This window comes from Eschrichtius robustus, chromosome 18, assembly GCF_028021215.1.
Source record: "Eschrichtius robustus isolate mEscRob2 chromosome 18, mEscRob2.pri, whole genome shotgun sequence".
NCBI lineage: Eukaryota > Metazoa > Chordata > Mammalia > Artiodactyla > Eschrichtiidae > Eschrichtius > Eschrichtius robustus.
In genome coordinates, this window is record NC_090841.1 from 1,369,278 (window position 1) to 1,385,146 (window position 15,869).

The 15,869-nt window shown below is 43.9% G+C and overlaps 1 protein-coding gene across 2 annotated transcripts in view; it reads right to left on the reverse strand.

The window, feature by feature from the left end:
* Positions 1–15,869, reverse strand: part of CRYL1 (crystallin lambda 1) — a 78,643-nt gene that overhangs the window by 18,706 nt on the left and 44,068 nt on the right. For both annotated transcript variants that reach the window (XM_068526855.1, XM_068526856.1), the window contains exons 4-5: positions 4,526–4,687; positions 843–1,037 (exon numbers count right to left, since the gene is read on the reverse strand). In XM_068526855.1, the coding sequence (XP_068382956.1) occupies positions 843–1,037; positions 4,526–4,687 (357 nt within the window). The remainder of the gene's footprint in view (positions 1–842; positions 1,038–4,525; positions 4,688–15,869) is intronic.

The following is a 15,869-nucleotide window of genomic DNA, read 5'->3' on the forward strand; positions in this document are numbered from 1 at the left end:
ATCCATTCCAGGAGAAGATGACTGAGCCCGAGCCCCCTTCTCGCCGCATGTACCTGGATAGACCCTTGCTCACTCTGCCAAGTTTCAGCAGGACAGGTGTGGGCAGAGCACGCTACTGACCCGTGCAGAAGCTGGGGAAGCATCAGAAAGTGAGGGATGGAGCCCAGACCGGCAGAGCCTGGACCACTCCCAGGTGTGGAGCTGCCCTGACGTCTCCCTGCCAGGGACCAGGTCCCTCACACAAATGCAGGTGGGAGTGCGTGTGGCCAGGCAATTTTTAAAGTCACATCTAAAATCTTTTAATTCAAGAATGATGTTAAATATATAAATTTACATGTATGTAAATATATATGTATATAAATTTACATGTATGTAAATATATATGTATATAAATTTATATATATACAAATAATCTCCTGTCTATATGTGAGACTAGCATACTACTAACAAGTTTAAAAGTCATCCACTGTTTCTTCCTCAAGCTCTTGAAATAAACTCGGTTCCTTTAGAGGATACAAGTTTACTCAAAATATAATTTATTTTTCCTCCTGAAAAATTATAATACTGGGAGTGCGGGGAGCAGAATCTGAGACTGTGGGAAAATGCAGCACGTCACAGAGGTAATTACGTGGTAACGACAGGAAAGGACAAGAACAGGAGCCCATCACCACATCCGAATACCAAGTGACCTACCGTACAGCGGAATCTCTGAAACACAGAGAGGAACAGCTTGCCCTCGGTCTCCAGAACAGAGCAAGTGCCTGAGTCCCCCACCCGCACGGCGTGCCCAGAGGCTCCCGCCCCCTCTGCTCAGCTGCCCGGACACCGGGCGGCACACACACCTCCACGAGCCTCCAGGCCTCGCTGATGACGGCATACTGGAGACGATTCAGAGCAAAGCCGTCAACCTCCTTCGTGAGTTTGACCGGGGACTGTCCAATCTTCCGCATCAGGGCGTAGGTTCTGTCCACCGTCGCAGGGGCCGTCTCCGGGTGTGGGACCAGCTCCACCAACGGGACGTAATAGGGCGGATTTACCTTAGGAGAGAGACAGAGCAGAGAGAGTCAGGAAGACGGCGCTGGCGTTTGGGCGTCATTCCGGCAGAGCTGGCTCACCGTCCCGAAGGGTCAGCAGCAGGGCAGATGGGGCCCCTCGAGATTCAGCATCCCGTGACAAGAAACTCGAGAAATAAGAGTAATGCACAGAGCGGGGAGAAAACGAAAGAACTTGAGCACAGAACTGCATGAATCATAACCAACACTGAGGTTCCCATCAGAGGGTGCAAACTGCCATCCTGTACATTTACCGCTTACCTCCAAACCCCTGACCTCCCTCGGGATTTCTCTGCTCCCAGCTCTCTTGACCTTGTAAGCTTCTACCTACCCTGCCCCCAGCCATCCTCCTTCCACAAGTCGTTGCCAGTCTACTGTGTCAGTGTTAAAAATTATTGGAGGGCTTCCCTGGTGGCGCAGTGAATCTGCCTGCCAATGCAGGGGACACGGGTTCTAGCCCTGGTCTGGGAAGATCCCACATGCCGCGGAGCAACTAGGCCCGTGAGCCACAACTACTGAGCCTGCGCGTCTGGAACCTGTGCTCCGCAACAAGAGGCCATGACAGTGAGAGGCCTGCGCACCGTGATGAAGAGTGGCCCCCGCTCGCCGCAACTAGAGAAAGCCCTCGCACAGAAACGAAGACCCAACACAGCCAAAAATAAATAAATTAATAAATTAATTTTTAAAAAAATTATTGGATTGGCAGTATCTTCCCTAAAGTTGGTATTTCCTTAACTTCTCCATGTCGAGCCTCAAACATCTGCTTCCGCAATCATATCTTACCTAGAAGTCACACAATATCAGAAGCTCTCTTCAGCCTCAACATCGTGATGGATGCTAAGACAGGAAGAGTCTGTCCACAGTGGAAATGCTTGCCTGCCCAGCTCTGGTTTTCTTGGTTTCCTTTGAGAAACCACTCTTGAAGATTCTCAAAGAAAATTCTCCCATATCTAAAGAAAAGGCTGTTTGAGGGACTTCCCTGGCCATCCAGTAGTTAAGACTCCGTGCTCCCACTGAACGGGGCACGAGTTCGATCCCTGGTCGGGGAACTAAGATCCAACGTGCCGCAGGGCACGGCCAAAAGACAAAAACAAAAAAAGGAAAAGGCTCTTTGATAAAAGGCTGCTGATTGGCCTCACCACTAAGCAAATGCACACTAAACTGTTCCCCAAGCGATGCTTTACTTTAAATTGTTTTTCCTCCATGTTTGGGTGAAAATGGGTAGAATCTCACATCTACCAAATGACTACAAGAAGCATCCACTTTAAAATGACGTGTTCTACAGAAGAGAGAAGAGATTATTTCTCCTCGGACCGGCTGGAGAGGCAGCTGGTCCACACGCTTCAGAGGTTTATTCTGCTCCCAGCCTGTCTTCGTCGCCCTGTCGCAGCCTTCTTAGAAAGCAAGCGAGGACAGCACCTATTTCAGATAAATTACAAATCAATGCCTTGCTGAATCACTTGTCTCCTGCCTATAATCACTGAATTCTTATAAAAATGTTTAACCTCCGGCCTTTTTAAGATCAGAATTATAAGAACTGGAAGCATGTCTCTCCTAGATGAACTTTTCTTTACTATAAAGCAGGGATGTCAGGACTTCCCTGGTGGCGCAGTGGTTAAGAATCTGTCTGCCACTGCAGGGGACACGGGTTCGAGCCCTGGTCCGGGAAGATCCCACATGCCGTGGAGCAACTAAGCCCGTGCGCCACAACTACTGAGCCCGCGCGCCACAACTACTGAGCCTGTGCGCCTAGAGCCCGTGCTCCGCAACAAGAGAAGCCACCGCAATGAGAAGCCTGCGCACCACAACGAAGAGTAGCCCCCGCTCGCCGCAACTAGAGAAAGCCCGCGTGCCGCAACTAGAGAAAGCCTGCGCGCAGCAACGAAGACCCAAAGCAGTCAAAAATAAATAAATAAAATAAATTTTTAAAAAAGAGAGAGATGGGGTAAAACTCCTGTCAGAGGACTTAGGGGGTGTTTTCTGAACAATTTGATTCAGCTGTTTTTTAAACTGACTTAGAAGTAAAAACACTGGTTAGAAATGGAAGCTCTTGACTAAGAGGCTTGCACTTTTTATTGAAGCAACCAAGTAACAATCACGGTGTCTAAGAGGCTTTTTATGGACACACATATGTCACGGAAGCAAAGACATGACATGCTTCATGGGACTTGGTATTTGGATGCTTCAATTAAGGTCTCTCTGGTGCTGTTTTCACCTGTATGGAGTGGTAACTAAATGCTTGGTTTTCTTCTCTGTGCTCTGGGTCTAAGTCTCCTTATTTTATAACCATTCTTTTACACTTTCCATTAAACTTCAGTGTGAGGACATCCAGAACCATTCAGTCGCGTAAACGGTGGTCCAGGCTGTCCCTCTGCGCAGCACGGAAGACCCAGCAGGCATCTATGGCTCCCCTTTGTCTTCATCTCCCCCTCTAACCTCCTCTTGCTCAGAAAGAGGAATTTCCCTGCTCCCCACTCGGGGACCCCTCACCTCCCTAGGCCCTGGCCACTCATGCTGGGAATTCTGCCCCAAGTTCCATGCAGGAGCTGCCCCATACCTAAGCCAGTTCTCATTCTTCAGAGTAACTCTCATGATTCTCCATGACCCAAGTATTACCAAGCCTTCCACCTTTCTCCTGCTCTTGCAGTCAAGCTGGTCTCCTGGCGATTCTACGAGGCCCATGCTTGTTCTTGGCCCGGGTGGGCTTGAGCTAAGTTAGCGTCTCTGTCGTAGCAGGCTGTCCCAGTCCTCCAAGGTCACACTGACCTCCACTCGGTACACAAACGTCCACCGAATGACCCCTGAATCCCCACTCTGATTCCCCTTTCCTGACATTAACACATTAATCGCAAAAAGACTGAGTGCCCACGTGCCAACTTGGAGCTCATGGTCCAACACGCCTCGCAGCGCACACCTGGTGAGTACGTTGGCACAGTCAGTGACAACGTCTGGTGGAAGGGACCACAAAAGGGAGGGTTTAAGTCAGAGCTGCTGCACCGGAATCTCGGGGGGGACCCGGACCCTGCACATCAGCACAAGTGACCCCACTCTGAGCTAAGTTCAGGAAACCACACGGTACAGGTGACCCACCTGCAGAATCCCATGTAGTCCAGACTTTTCGTTAACGTAGCACCTTTCCTTGGCACTGGGATGATTTGATTAGCAGTCTCTCCCCTCAGCTAGACGGTGAGTTACTTAAGGGCGAAAGTCTGTAAGTATTGCTCATTCTCTCCCACAGTGCATGAGGTACAAGATACAGTTCAAGGGATTTTTGGACAAAATTCTTTGTAAGACACTGATATTGTACAACTCTCTAAATATACTAAAAACCACTGAAATGTACAAGTTGAATTGTGTGATATGTGAATTATATCTCAGTAAAGCAGTTACAAAGTACTAGCAGATTCGTCCAAACACGTTGCTCCCAGAAAGCCAGGTGAGACTCGCTGCATCTCCAGGCTCGACATACTCACAGGATGTGCCACGAGGCACTGCTTCACGTGTACCAAGCCAGAGAACAGCCGGGAGGGCAGGAGGCAGGAGCTGGAGCTGCTCAGGACAACCTGGTCACCAACGATTCCATCCAGCTGGGCAAAAAGCTGCTTCTTCAGCTCTAGGTTTTCTGGAACACATTCCTGAAAAGGACATCTTCCAGTTACTACTCAGGATCACCGCACTCAGACCCCAAGCAAAGCGTTTCATGTTTGAGTCATTCCAAAAAGAACCAATGAAAAAAACGACCAGCAAAATTTAAGAACAGGGGAAAAAAATGCTGCCGAAAAGTATGACAAATCTTGGTAACTCTGGACACCAGGTGATGCAGATATGGGAATTGTATTTTCTAGTTGTGTGTCGGACTGAAAATTCTCATAATAAAAAAGTCCTTCAACCGCATTGGGGGTGGGTTCTACACACAGAATACACGACAGCACTGCAGGCAAAGCGCTGGGATATCAACAGCAGTCATCACCACTTGTTTGTCCTGAGCACCAGATCAACTTATCTTCAAGGAAAAATCTTACCTCCATGAAATGAACAAACATGTTACATCCGTAACTCCCAAAAGGCTTCTTGAGAGTCCGCTTCTAATTGGAAATCTTTTGACAAAGACCTTTGTTTCTAAAAATCTAAAATTACTTTAATAGGGCGGTAACGGAGGAGGCTAGAGGAGCAAATTTGGATTAAATACCACAGATAACAACTGCTCGGAAATTCTGACGACGTACAGAAGGGGGTGGGGGTGAGAAGACGTTCTCAGACACCCAAGCGCAGACCCACGGGTGACACAGGTCCCTGGGAATGCGATGCTCACGGCGGGTGCCGCCCTGCTGTGGAGGGAGGCGGAACAGAAGAGGATTCTCGCTGGACATTCCAGAGCAAGCTTCCCGCCTGCCACCCCCTGGGGACATCCCAACAGGGTCACGCCTACCCAGGAGGGCCCCTGAGCTCCCAGTCCTTGGTGAATCGGGAGAATGGTTCTCAGTGGGGTCAGATAACAGAATCAACTGGTGCTTGCTAAAGATGCAAATTCTCAGGCCCCCATCCCAGACCTACTGATTCAGACCCCCCGCGCGCGGAATCGAGGCATCTGCATTTTTATCCAACTTTCTGATGACTTTTGTTCACTAAAGTTTGAGACCCACTATTCTGAGGTGTGATCCAAAGCGGGGGCCGACAGCGCTGCCAGTGGTTTGCTACCAAATCCATCCTCAAGGGTCTCCCACTCTGAGGTCAGGCTTCCCAGCCGCTTCCCCTCCACATACTGGCCGAGCGTGCCCAGGTTAGTCAATCAGCACCGTGGTGGTGGAAACGGCACAGACACCAGCAGATAACCAGAGGTGTGCAAAAGTCAAAGTGCAATGCAGAAGTACTACCAGTAATTTTATCAGAATCACCCCTCAAAAATAAAATATTTTCAAGTTTAATAATATCTAATAGTTAATATCTAATATAGTGAAATTAGCTGTGTAAATATTATGACATGAATTCCATTTCTAAACCAGCGACAAGATTTTAAACGTTTTCCTCTAAGGGTAAGAAGTCAATACTGTGTTTGCTGGTACTTTTAAAAAATATAATCAAACCATGTGGAATTTTATTCAGAACAAAAGGTCACATAAGCACGACATCTCAAAGACAGGGGGAAAAAAACGGAGTCATTTAAGAACTGTGAAGCCCATTGTGTTAAATCCCCTTATCAGAGGGGAAAAGCTACAGTAGCTGGCTGGTTGTATTGAGTAATTCCTGGATCAGTTAAGTCTGCAAGTTGGGTTAAGTTTAAATGGAGCCTTGTAGTAAAGCCAGAGACTAAAACGTGATGCAGATACAGTGTAAGCTAATAAAAGAGTCCCGTGAATGGCCTTATTGTGAGCCTGTCCTGCAGATTCTCCCTTGAAATTCTATGCCTTTCTTCAGATCATTTGATTATCAAAGAGGCAAGAACACTTGAACCAGAGGAAACCCAAACCTGCTACAATTATGTAAGGGCTTTAATGGCGCATCTGCTTGAAGTTTGATTGCTGTTGTTGTTAATAGTGACCCAGTTGTGTCCCATGTACTGGGCCAGGGTTACGCCTCTGTCCCTGTCAAGCCTTGAGCTCATCTCCTTGCTGTTACTCATGGCTTGCCGGAGGAAGGGGGCCTGCAAACTGCTACTCAGGACCATCATCACTTGGGTGGATCACAAAGCTGAGAGCGGCCGCAGTCGCTGGGTTCCCACAGACGGCTGGGAGGGAAGCAGGGAAGGACAGCAAACAGCGAGAGACACACAACCTCGCTCTCTCCTGCCCTCAGCAGGGCGGCCAGGTGAGAATCCCCGGGCAGGCTCATGGTATCTTTCGGGGGCCTGCCTAGGGAAAGCCACCAGATGGGAAGTGTCAGAGTGAAACTTCTCTCACTGCTGAAGGTAATTAGCTGGACTTGGCTTAATTAAACTCTGACAGCATTTTCAAAGCAACGGCTATTATTTGTTTGTGTTTCGTTTGAGGTGGGAGAGAGATGCAGCCCATAATAAGTGATATTCTCATGCACAACCACAAGCTCAGGTTCTGACAAACAAAACTCTGGGGACAAGGAAAGCACTAAGGAACTTTCCAAGCGTCACAACTATTAATGGTGCCTCAAAGGGAGCTTACTCGTGACTTAAAGGATACTTAAAAGGGGGGTTCAGATACTTAAAAGGTGGGGTTACGTTTAAACACCCCTTTTCCCTTCCATTCTTGAAAGGAAGAAACTGAATGATGGTATTATAGGTCTAACTTTTCATTCCCTCCCATTTACTTGAAATTTTAAAGTAAATAATTTATATACTTTAGTGTTTTATTATCAGTAAAAGTCACCAATGACAGCACTCGACCCAGTAGGACTGTTTTGGAAAAGGGGCACGGCCACAAGTCAGTGGATTGGATGATCCCCAGGCAAAGGAGGTGCTGGACGAGAGCTCACTGCTGAAGTTTTTACCCACTTGCTGTGCAACCGTGTGCATTTTCCAAAACAAATACTTTCATGGGGAAAATGAAATTTAGTTGATTTTTTAAAATCAATTCAGGCATTTTAGATAAGCATCCTGTTGCTAGAAAATCTACATTTGCTAATGCAAAATATCTGGAAGCAGTCTTCAATGTTCTTTCCAGAAAGAAAGAAAAACTAAATTAGAAGACTTTGGTACTTAAGGTATTTTACATGCAAAGAAGTTCTATTAGCCAATTTTAGCAAGAAAGACATGGGAAGAAAGGAAATTTGAGCTAAAATCCTATTGTAATCATGGCAGAGGGAGTTCATTCTCAACTTGAAGATGGACATGATCTACATATAAGTTCTGTCTCTTAGCACTAATTAAGTCTCTTGCTTCAACCTGTTTAATCATCACCAATTTCACTTCAGTATTTCTTGCAAGAGCACAATCTCTAAAATCCACCACATCAATAGACTGCTGTGATTAGTCTTCTCAAGAGGTGCATGTCACGATTACCAAAAAAAAAAAAAAAAGACAAACCTTCTTGCTCTAGCAGAAATAGCATGTGTTAAAAAAAAGAAAGGAAAAGTACAAGTTGTCAATATCACAGGCAATAAACAGCACTGTGCCCTAACCAGAGGCTCATATTTTTCCTTAAAAATCAAAATAAAGTTTTTTTAAAGCCTATTATAAATCCTAAACAGAGTTCTACAATACTCTAGAACAAATTATACCCAATCAAGAGAGACCTTTCCAAAGTAAAAACCAGTGTGGACCGTACTGAGGAATGTGCCTTCCTGGGGATTAGGTGTGAGGATGACCAGGATGGCTGTGGTCTGCTTTCAACAGGAGCCCTTTCTCGGGTAACCACAGGGGACGGGGACCAGGCAGAGGGGCACAGGCATCAACTGCTGTCCTAATGGGATGTCTATTTCCATCCTCATTCCAATGATTTTTTTGGTACCTTTTATAAAATCATTTATTTACAATTAAGTTAAAATGCTTGACATGAAAATATTATGATTTAAAATATTCCCCATAAGCCTGCAATTAGCATATAGTTTTACAGCATTCCTAAATAAAGTGAGTATACGCTCGTGGGGTCATACACGAATCACTGGGGCGTTACGATTGCCCGTCAGAAAGCCTCCAAGCCATGTGCTTCTTGCCAGATGCTGTAATAGAGCCATGACCTCTCACCTCTGGTCCTGAAAGGTGAGTCTTCCCCATCCCAAACCATGAAGTGTCCGGGAAAGTAAGGTGGGGTTACTGCTTCCATCACCTGCACCACCAGGCCACCCCAAACCGAGGCACTGGGCTTGCCTCCATCCCGCAGTCCTGATGTTTTACCTCCCAGTCAGAAAAGACAACAGGTGAATTTAGAAAGATAGTTAATATAAGTGTATATATGCATTTGTTTATTGGTTTGTGTGTTTGTTTACTGAAAACTGACCTGTGGCCTACAATAGAATTTAGCTAAAAATAGGCCCTCTTCAGATTTCTCCAATTGGCAGCACAACAACTGTTAAAAAAAGGAAAATGTATATAACCCTGAAAACAAAGGTGCAGAGGCAAATTCACGCTAAATTTTTTAAACCTTAAAAAAGAGAGTATGTATGCTAATGAAAGTTTCTCCCATAAGCTGATGGAAACGCCTGCTTCCGGTCATGTGATGCACTAGGAGACCTAAACGCCCTCCCTCCACAAACCGGATTACTCCATATAAAAGAAGTCATCCTTTTAAATGAATAGAGAACCTCTCAGGAATGTAAGGAAAACCAGAGCAGCCAGCACTAGAGTGATCTGTGACCCTCAGGGGAGGGAGAACGTTCAAATGACCTCAGGAAGAGCCAAACCAGAGGCCACAGGATTCAGGGAGCTGCGGTCAAGGCCCCCGTGATACAGCCGAGACCCTCAAAAGGCTATATTTTCAGTGAACTGGTCAACTAGTTTAAACCAAAACCAGCCCATCTGCTGAGGGAGAAGACAGGGAGCTTGTCTTGATCCGGGTTCCAGCTGGGAAGGTCACAGGGTGGAGGGAGAGGAAAACAGATAAGTAAATTCATATTCATGAGCCTGAATTTCACCCAGGCTTGGGGTTCAAAATTATACTACACATGATGTGGTCTGGACACTCACAAGCTGAGAAAGTTACATAAAAATCGCTCCCAGGCTAGTGATAATACTACCAGGAGACACACACTCAAGAAAACCCTGGAGGCATACCTGCTGAAGAGCCCTCACCTTTCCTCGGATTCACAAATAAAGAGCACACTGAAGAAAACAAACCACCGAAAACTATAAACACGTGAGACCACCTGGACAGAACAAAGAACAGAACCTCGCATAACTGAAAAATAGGAGAGCCTAGTAAAATAAGTATGTTTAAGTTAATTAAAAGTATAAGAAAGGAATCAAACCCAGAAAGACCAGGATGATTTGGAAAAGCACTAACTATAATATCTAGAAATTGGAATTAAAAATAAAGTTACTGAGTAAGTTAAGCGACAGGATAAACACAGCTGAAGAGAAAATTAATGAACAAGACAGAGGCAAGGAAAGGACCCAGAATGCCATATAGAAAGGCAAAAGTTGACAGGTCATCAAGGAGAATCAGACAAACCTACCATATACTGTGACATTTCAACACCCCTCTCTCAATTATTATGAAAAAGCATTCAAAAATTCAGGAAGCACATGGGAGAAATAAACACAAGTAACAAGCTTGATCTACCGGACATGGACAGCCTTGCATCTAACTGCAGAAAATACACATCCTTTCCAAATACACACAGAACATTTATCAACAGTGCCAATGTACTAAATTACAATGCAGGCTTCAGTAATCCAGAGGACTCATATTACATGAGCCATTTTCTCTAATTACAACGCCTTTAAGACAGAAATCACAAACAAAAAATTACCCAATAGACTTGGAAAATTGAAAATTAACTTCCAGATAGTTCATGGGTCAAAATGAAATCCTAATGGAAATTAAAATATACTTAGCATTGGAGCAGCAATAAAATGCTGCACATCAAAGTGTGTGAGTTCAACTAAAACAGCTCTGAGAAATAAGTCAGATATCCAGCTTAGGAAATCAGAAATAGAACAGAATAAATCTAAAGAAAATAGAAAGACTATAATAAAGATAAGAACAGAAATCAATACCCAAATTAGTCCCATAAAGACTGGTAACAGGGGCTTCCCTGGTGGCGCAGTGGTTAAGAATCTGCCTGCTAATGCAGGGGACACGGGTTCGAGCCCTGGTCTGGGAAGATCCCACATGCCGCGGAGCAACTAGGCCCGTGAGCCACAACTACTGAGCCTACGCGTCTGGAGCCTGTGCTCCGCAACAAGAGAGGCCGCGACAGTGAGAGGCCCGTGCACCGCGATGAAGAGTGGCCCCCGCTTGCCGCAATTAGAGAAAGCCCTCGCACAGAAACGAAGACCCAACACAGCCAAAAATAAATAAATAAATAAATAATATAGAAATGTTCTAGGACTAAAAAAAAGGAAGGATATAATCTCAGAATATAAGGTATTCCTTTAAAAAAAAAAAAAAAAAGAGAGAGAATTAAAAAAAAAAAAGACTGGTAACGTGGCAAACCTCTGGAGAAGCAACTCTGCCCAGTCACTGGGAACGAGGTCTCCTCCATGCTCAGCCCCAGGCCTCCACGCACCTAGGAAACCTTATGCAGGCCCACAGCTTCAATCACCCATCTATAAAGTCGACTCACATTTATTTCTCCTTCTCAGACCATCTTCACATGGATGCTTCACAGGCACTTCAAATCCATCTAATCTGGTCCCCTTTTCTAGTGCCAGCTGATATATTAACTTGCCAGTATAGAAAGAAGAACCTTAAAAATCTATTAATCTAATGATCTACAGAAAAGCAACATCATAATTCCAGTCCCCTGCCTACAAAATCACTAGGTTTACCCTAGTAAGCCTCATTATTTTGTAAAGTGCTTCTAAAACATCAGATTTATGTGATAAAAAATATTTATAATCAGTAATGTAGTCTAACACTAAGCAACAAATTTTTACTAAATACGTGCTATATACTTAAAGATGTCGTAAAGCCATTTCCTCCAGTAACCATCTGACCACATCTGGGTGTACTGGGGTACAAATAAACATGGTGCAAACTCCAAGACTGGCTAGGAGAAGTTTTATATTCCTACGTTCAGAAAAGCTGCCTCACGTGTAGGAGAAAATAAAAGTATTAGGAAAACACTGCCCATCTTTTGAACTGTCACTTTAAAAATGGTTATATTTTTAAAAACATCAGTACTGGAAAATAGGATTCAAAGATGAAAGCTCCATGAGAGCAGGAATTTTTATTTTTTGTTTATTGCTATATCCCCAGCTCCAACAGCAGTATCTGACACAAAGAAGGCAGTCTGTAAATGTCTGTTGAATCAATTAATGGAGTAATGAATGACAAGTTCTGTAATGTGGTAATCCATTTAATACAACCTCAGTGGATACGTGTTTACTGCCCTCTAGGCTCACATTACTTTAGAGGAAATGTCTAAAGTGGGCTGAAGAGCAAACACAGGACATTTCCTGCCTTCACGCAGCCCATGGGGCAGAACTAGCTGTTCCTGGAGCTGTGTGTTCAAAACAGACCCCCACCTTCCACGGACTAAAAGTCTATTCTCTTACTAAGCATCTTCCTGACCTAAATTGGTGCTCTGCTAAAGTCCAGGCATTTGTCTGCGGTACCCTGAGGCTTGAGGGTGGCCTGACCTCTGCTTTTGGGACATATGCAGTGGATGGGCCCCATAAGCATGACCCCTACTACCTGCTGACGTTCCCCCCATTTATTCAGCTACTGGCCACGTTGCTAATCCCAGACAGCTCTCCATTGTAAGCATGACCTCTGGCATTTTTTAATAGAAGAAAATTCTCTCGCCTGCATCTAATGCAATGACTTCCACCTCATGTCCAGTATAAAGCAGGACACTGTGCCACATCCCACCAAAGCCTCTCTTGGTGTATGTGATTGTGTACTGGTCTAGAAATATTTTGGAATCTTGCAGAACTAGATCCACTGAGGTGACCTTGGAAAGATGGAAGTCTGAAATTGACTGACAAAGCACGAAACATTAGCTTTAACATGTGAATTCAAACACAACTCTATTGAGGAACTAGTCTATGCAAGGAACTTTGCCAAGAAATAGAACAAAAAGATGCAGTCCTTGCTTTGCAAGAAGCACAAGTGCTGGTGGGGAACATAGATGCATGTAGCCATAAGAGAGCAGGCAATGTCCTGTAACAAAAAAGCAAGCAGAACGACACAAAGGCGCCACACCAGTGGGCCACGCCTGTCCACTTACCTTGAGGACAAACAGACACTCACAGTGCCATCTGGTCAAAATCAGAATACTAATGTAGTATCACAAACTGCTCTTAAGTGGAATTACTGGGAGAAAAAACATGCACATAATAACAGAAGGAACATTAAAATGTTCCCATTTGGCCTCCAAAAGGTCTCATTTGCCACCACACCCCAGGGCCAGCACTCTGCACAGCAGGGGATGTACAACGACTGATCTGTGAAGACTGTCCCACTTTGGCCATGGTAGACTGGATTGTTTGGACAAGCCCTCCTGCTGAGAACAACTTTTAAAAAGCTGAAAATGTATTATTTTAAAAATCAGTTTGAAGTTATTGGGAAGCAACCAAAGCAGTGAGGAACTGCAGGGCCAAGATTCAGGTCAAAGGGAAACCAGAGCTACAAACCTAATATTTGACTCCACCTTTATCCTCAAGGTACCTGCTTTTTGCAGAAGCACAGACAAAATGGCTGCAAAGATAAGCAGAGCTTTTTGCAGCTTTTTGCAGCAATGAGGGAAAATCAGCACTCAAGGCAGTAACTGCCAGGACTTGCAGCTCGGACCCTCAAGGGCTGTACCCTAGGGGTAACAGGGACCAGCCTTCACAAGCCTCAATTCATCACAATCCACGATTAAATTAGGGGCACGTGCCCCCAGCCTGGCTTTCTTCCAGGGAAGCTCCTCTGGAGGAAAAGAGTCTCAAGCAGAGCCTTAGCTTTTCATAACAATGTCTCACAAATAAAACAAAATAGATAGAAGAGCCCGGACTAGAAACCAAGAGAGAACACAGACTTTAGAAACAGACCCACAGGACAGCCAGAGAGTCCTGTTATCAGACATGATAATAGCTATAAGTAATGTTTAAGGAACTAAAAGATATTAAATAATTTTACCATATAACTAGAAGCTATAAAAAGAATCAAATGGAAATTCAACTGAAAAATACAATTAAAAACTTTAAAAGATAGATTTAAAAGCAGCTGAGACTTAGCTAAAGAAATAATAGCTTGGAAGTTACATCAGGATAAAATATCCAGACTGAAGTACTGAGAGACAAAGGAATGGAAAATACAGAAAAGAACACAAGAAAAGCAGGTAGAAATGTTGAAAAGTTCTAACATACAGGTAAGTATAGTCCCAGAAGGGAGGTGGGGGAAAAAGAAATACAGAGACACAGAGAGGCAGAAGCAATATATAAATAGATAATGAATTTCCAAAATCGATTAAAAAATTATTGTAAAATGATTATGATAAAACGGACATCCAAAGAATGAGATACTATAGTCATTAAAGCAAGCAAGCCTATTTTTCAGTATGTAATGAAATAGAAAAGTACACCAGACATGATGCTAGGTGAATAAAGAGTATAATATTCTTCCTTATAACTTTATAATACATATACATAAAAAATTGGACGGAAATAGAGAAAATAGTAATAGGAACTCCATCTCTGGGCAATAGGCACACTAATAATTTTCTTTATTCTTTTTCAAGTTTTCTAATTTTCTACAATTACTATGAATTACTTGCATACTCAGAAGAATGTTGATTATTGAAAGCAGGGTATGATTTTGTATTACAGTAAGATTAAAATTATGTTGAAATATGTATTTGGAAAGATGTACATAAAATATTATTAAGATTATAATCTTAGAGTGATGGCATTAAAAGTGATTTTTTTCCTCTATTTTTCAAGTTTTTTGTATTAGTTTTAAGGCAGGGCAATGTTTAAGGACGGTGTCAGGAAGTATAGAGAGTCTGAGATTTTTGCTCTATTTGCAGGCTAACAAGTTAACCTGCCACAGTTTCACAGATGCTCATAGAAGACACAAGACTCTTGGGTCAGAGACAAAAGCTGTTACTCACAGGATATCGGGCAACATGAGCTTCATGTTCACATCACCCTCAAGTCCCACGGTGTGATGCAAAGGGACCCAAGTGGATTCTGGGTTTGTGTCACCGCTTAGGGACATAAATCCTTTACGACTGACTACAAGCAAGTTGACCAACCTATGCCCCAGGGGGAGACGGCAAAGTGGCCCTTTGCTCTAGAGGGAGACACTCTCTCTGTCTTCCAAGGCTGTGAGTTATTCGAGCATCCGTGAAAAGCTAGTCCAGAACGAAAGGGCAGTCAGTGTCTCTGCTCACAGGATGTGCAGAAACACAAGACCCATGCGGAATCATCTCCCAGCAGCCAGGTCCCCATGTAACTGAGAAAAAGTGTTTTCTGGTCTCTTTTCCCATGTGCACTGAGAAGAAAAAAAGGTAACGAGTCTCACAATAAAGAGTGTTGGCCCAAGGATGACTTTAAGAATAAATTAAAATTCTATATCAGTCCTATACCTCTTGTCTAAGAAAGGAAAAGTTCCCTCCCCACTGAAGATCTTAAAGGGTTTCACAAGCACTAACCATCCCCAATGGTTTACTCATCTGGTAAAACAATTGATGAGAACACATTCCCCACCAACAGGTGTGTGTTTAGTCAGAGCCTCTGGATTAACAAAATCGCAATCCTTCCTGATTTAAAAAACAAAACAAAAACTTCTGAAGCCCTGAGTCACAGCCTTAAGTTAAAAGGGGATGAGTTCTATTTTAAGAACCGAGGACTAATTTGCATAAACGAAGGAAGAGCGTTACAGAAGAAATGATGGAAGAAATAATGGAAGGTAACATAACACTTTTATTTTTATTATTCTTAATTGAATAATAAGAATATTAATATTGAAGATTAAGGGAATTAATATTAAATTGAATACTGATAATATTAAAAAGAAAAAAAGAACCAAGAACCGAGGAGAAGGTGTCCGCGGCTCTGTGACCCACTGGTCATCAGCTGATTCGCTGGCCTGGCTAGTTTTCCCTTTCTGCTCACTGAGGAGACCACCTCCTCATCAGACAAGACCCCCCTCTTCATGCAGCTGCAAGGATGTGAGGACAGTCAGAGCGCCGAGAGGGAGGCCTTGCCCTCACCTTACTCACCCGTGCCACACAAACATCTAACCTTGTACATCGTGT